This window comes from Macrobrachium nipponense, chromosome 14 (genome assembly GCF_015104395.2).
Source record: "Macrobrachium nipponense isolate FS-2020 chromosome 14, ASM1510439v2, whole genome shotgun sequence".
Classification (NCBI taxonomy): Eukaryota; Metazoa; Arthropoda; class Malacostraca; order Decapoda; family Palaemonidae; genus Macrobrachium; species Macrobrachium nipponense.
Genome location: NC_087207.1, coordinates 75,258,585 through 75,262,335, shown reverse-complemented (window position 1 = coordinate 75,262,335; position 3,751 = coordinate 75,258,585). Strand labels below are relative to the sequence as shown.

Here is a 3,751-nt window from a genome sequence, read left to right as displayed (position 1 = left end):
TTTTAAAAATGAGACTAAGTTTGTTTATGAACATTGTGACCATTAATTCCAAGTATTTCTTGAATAGGTTTTCTTATATTTATTTCCCCTACTTTAATCTTCTCTGCTTTTCAGTTGTTGCATTAATCCCTTAATGCAAAAGTTGCCCTTCAATGAGACAATTATTTAACCATTCTTTTTTTATTTTTCACAGGACTATTCTCTCTTCATTCTTATCGTTCATGAATATTTCTCAACTGTCCAGTTCTAGCTAAGGGAAGAATATAATGTTCTTCTATTTTTGAAACTTCTTTATTTCCCCCTCAAAAATGCGATAGGAAAAGAAGGCAGTGCGTAACCTGGTTAGGCCCAACACATACGGCGTTGTGTGAAAAAAAAAAAAAAAAAACTCCTGTGGGTAGGGTCATTACCTTGGTTATAATCATTGGCTCAGACGTCTGACGCGAAGGTCAGCTGTCAGCTGTAGTATGCAAAAACCATTTTAAATGGAATAAAGAATTTTGACTTCTATTTTTTTTAATCTTCCAATCGTTCTGGTGACCAGTGGGGCCAATAAGGTTAGGCTAATTTGGTAGGCAGACTTCATGGTGTTGACCCAGTTAAATGTAATTCCTAAACGAGACCAGAACATAAGGTTTTCTTAAAGTTGGCGTTTCACAGGCCATTCTTGGACGCATTGCGATCTACTGGCTTTCGTAGCTTAGTAATTTACCCTACTTCTTTTTACTTGTAATCAGTCACTTTGTACCTGGTTCCCTTTTTTGTTCATCAATTCCTGGCTTTTGTACCAGGACTGAGGCGAAGAAGAAGTACCAGGACTGAGGCGAAGAAGAAGTACAAGGACTGAGGCGAAGAAGAAGTACCAGGACTGAGGCGAAGAAGAAGTACCAGGACTGAGGCGAAGAAGAAGTACCAGGACTGAGGCGAAGAAGAAGTACCAGGACTGAGGCGAAGAAGAAGTACCAGAGCTGAGGCCATATCGGGGTTTCATCTTAGATATTTAATATTTACTAGTTTTCTGCAACCATACGAAATGATTGGGGTGAATGAGCAAATTTTTGCTCCAATGGCATCTGTTAATTCTATCCCAATCTTCACTCTCCCTTTACTGTAGCAATAAACTGCGATTTTACATGTTAAGGAAAAGTAACACTTAATACTGAACCATCAGTAGAGTTATCGAGACTTTGTTACCAAAGAATTATATAAAAATGAACAGATGCGCTCTCATGAAAGAATATGCGATCTTGAAAAATAAAAGAATATATATATATATATATATATATATATATATATATATATATATAATATATATATATATATATTATATATATATCTATATTATTCTCTAGACGATGAAGAATCGTCCCTATCTGATAACAATTCCAGCCACTTTTACGGTCCGAAATTTTGTAAAATTTACGACTTTTTTTTTCTTTTTTTTGCCGTTCAAAACATGAAAAGTTTACAAAATGTTAAAGATTATGCGGATAGATTAGTTTCAGTATTTTAATCAAACTGAGGATATGAATAGTCTGCATAGTACGGGAATATGTACATATAAACGACTACAAATGCTTTAGAAAACAAATAATTGGTAAATATCTGTTTGAGAAGAGGTACAATCTTCCTGAAACTGTGAACCAGTGACCAGTATGGCGCTGCAGAACATTGTCCAGAAGGGAGACAAAACTAAGAATTATCAGATGTCAAAAATATTCCATGTACTGGTTAGAGTATTTCGTTGCATTTTTCATAATATGATTATGGTCATACTGATACTTATGGGAGAAATATATTTCGCTGTATTTTTCATATTATGATTATGATTTTACTGATCCTTCGTACGGGAAAAAAAAAAAGTACTAAACCAACCTTTTCTAAAGAGAGACAAATGTTCTAAGGGGTTTCAAGATCCATAGATCTCTTTGGTCCCTGTTAGCGTATCCCAAAATCAAAACACTTTCCTAAGTTGTATCAAACCTCTTTATATACTAGGTTGTCTTTGACGAAGCAACCTCTCTTTGCTTCATCCTATTACTAATTTTCCTTTGTATATCATCTGCAATCTCTTTCGCACTTTACACATAAGAGATATAGGTGACTAGTTAAAAGGCAGAGAAAACCTTATTTTCTCCTGAAGAAATGCTACCTGATATATTCATTTTTTTAAAACTATACAATGATATGAAGATGTCACTGATCTATCCCTCACCAAGGACATTCTGGGTGATCTTCGAATCTGTAAAGGACAATGCGATCATTAGTTTAAAAATGAAATTTTCTCTTGTTCAATGAAAATAAAACGTTCTAGTAAAAAAATTTTGAAATCTTTAAAAAAAAAGAAAGAAAATCCTAATAATTAAGAAAAGTCTTTGTTACGCGTGAAAAAAAAGTGTGTTATCATTTGTAAGAATGGGTCCTTGTTAGTCCAAAGTGGTAATTTGCAATTTAGTATTTTGTAAATAATAAGTAAAGGTTTCATTTGCTTGTAACAATCCTATACTTCTTGGAAACGTTCCTTAGCCCCTTTTGATATGAACGATTCAATCATTGCATCCCAGTTCCACTCATGGCATTCTTGAGTAGTTCGACCTCTCAACATTCGGTAATTAATCTTTAATCTAAATTTACTAACCCATCATCATTCTTTAACAGCCACCAACTCTCACGTGCCCTTCGTTTCACACACAAATCTCACCATCGTAATGTCAGATAATGAATCTTTTATATCAATAATCAAAATTTTCTTGATCGAATCGATTCTTTTCGCTTGCTATCAAATTAACGCTCAGTCACAGTAGGCTACTGGTGTTGTGCCCTACTCAGACGGAATTATTATGACTAAAACTATTGGCAGTAAACCTCAAGGTTCTGACTTGATCGCTTAAAGAAGAATCTTTATGAGCAGAGAGGAAAATCACGACTGGGGAATATTTTTGCCATGACCTCCATAGATGAATGAACTTATAATAATAATAATAATAATAATAATAATAATAATAATAATAATAATAATAATAATAATATAATAATAATAATAATAATAATAAGATAATCAAAATAACATGAGTCTTGAAATGGAGAAACACACCCACAGTAATTTATGGGGACTATATAAAATGTACCAGCACACATGGAGCTATAAACATGGAATGGACATGCGTGTAAAATGTATTGACCGCTGATTGTCAGTGCACGGTGCCATAGGAAAGGGTGGAGATGACGCTGAATCAAGCTATTAAAGCGTATTCTTGCAGACGCTTTTTTCACTCTGTCGTCCTTCATTTTCCACCGATTTTTAAAAAAATATAGGCTCTTTAGAAAGCTCTTGAAAATCCCTTTCAATGCACACAATTAAGCATGTAGAAATACGGCGCTGCAGTGTTTTAAGTAAAGACATCCAGATATTATGCATTTTACCTGGGTTCGCTTTCTTACTCTGCTGTTGCAAATTTTTTAATACAAATTTTAATTATTTTATCACGGGGGTTAATTAAAAGCCTTTGAAAAGCACTTTACAAAGAACCCAATGAAGCATATATGTCTCATACAATATAAATAATCATGCATGCCATGTGCTGAGACAGTGATTTCATGTCTTTGCCATGGGGTTGTGTAATAAATTTTACCACTAAAGCCTGTTGAACCCCTTATATTCTATATCCTTCTAAGTATCAAAGCCTTTATACTCTACTTTCCATTCTATGCACTACATCGGTCTTATCTCCTTGCTATCCAGTCTGTGTCA

The 3,751-nt window shown here is 34.0% G+C and overlaps 1 protein-coding gene across 1 annotated transcript in view; it reads right to left on the bottom strand.

The window, feature by feature from the left end:
• Nucleotides 1-1,495: 1,495 nt before the first annotated feature.
• LOC135226584 (aldo-keto reductase family 1 member B1-like) overlaps nt 1,496-3,751 on the bottom strand; it is a 22,879-nt gene continuing 20,623 nt past the window's right edge. The window contains exon 10 of the mRNA XM_064266271.1: nt 1,496-2,242. Coding sequence (XP_064122341.1) covers nt 2,212-2,242 — 31 coding nt within the window. The 3' untranslated portion in view covers nt 1,496-2,211. The remainder of the gene's footprint in view (nt 2,243-3,751) is intronic.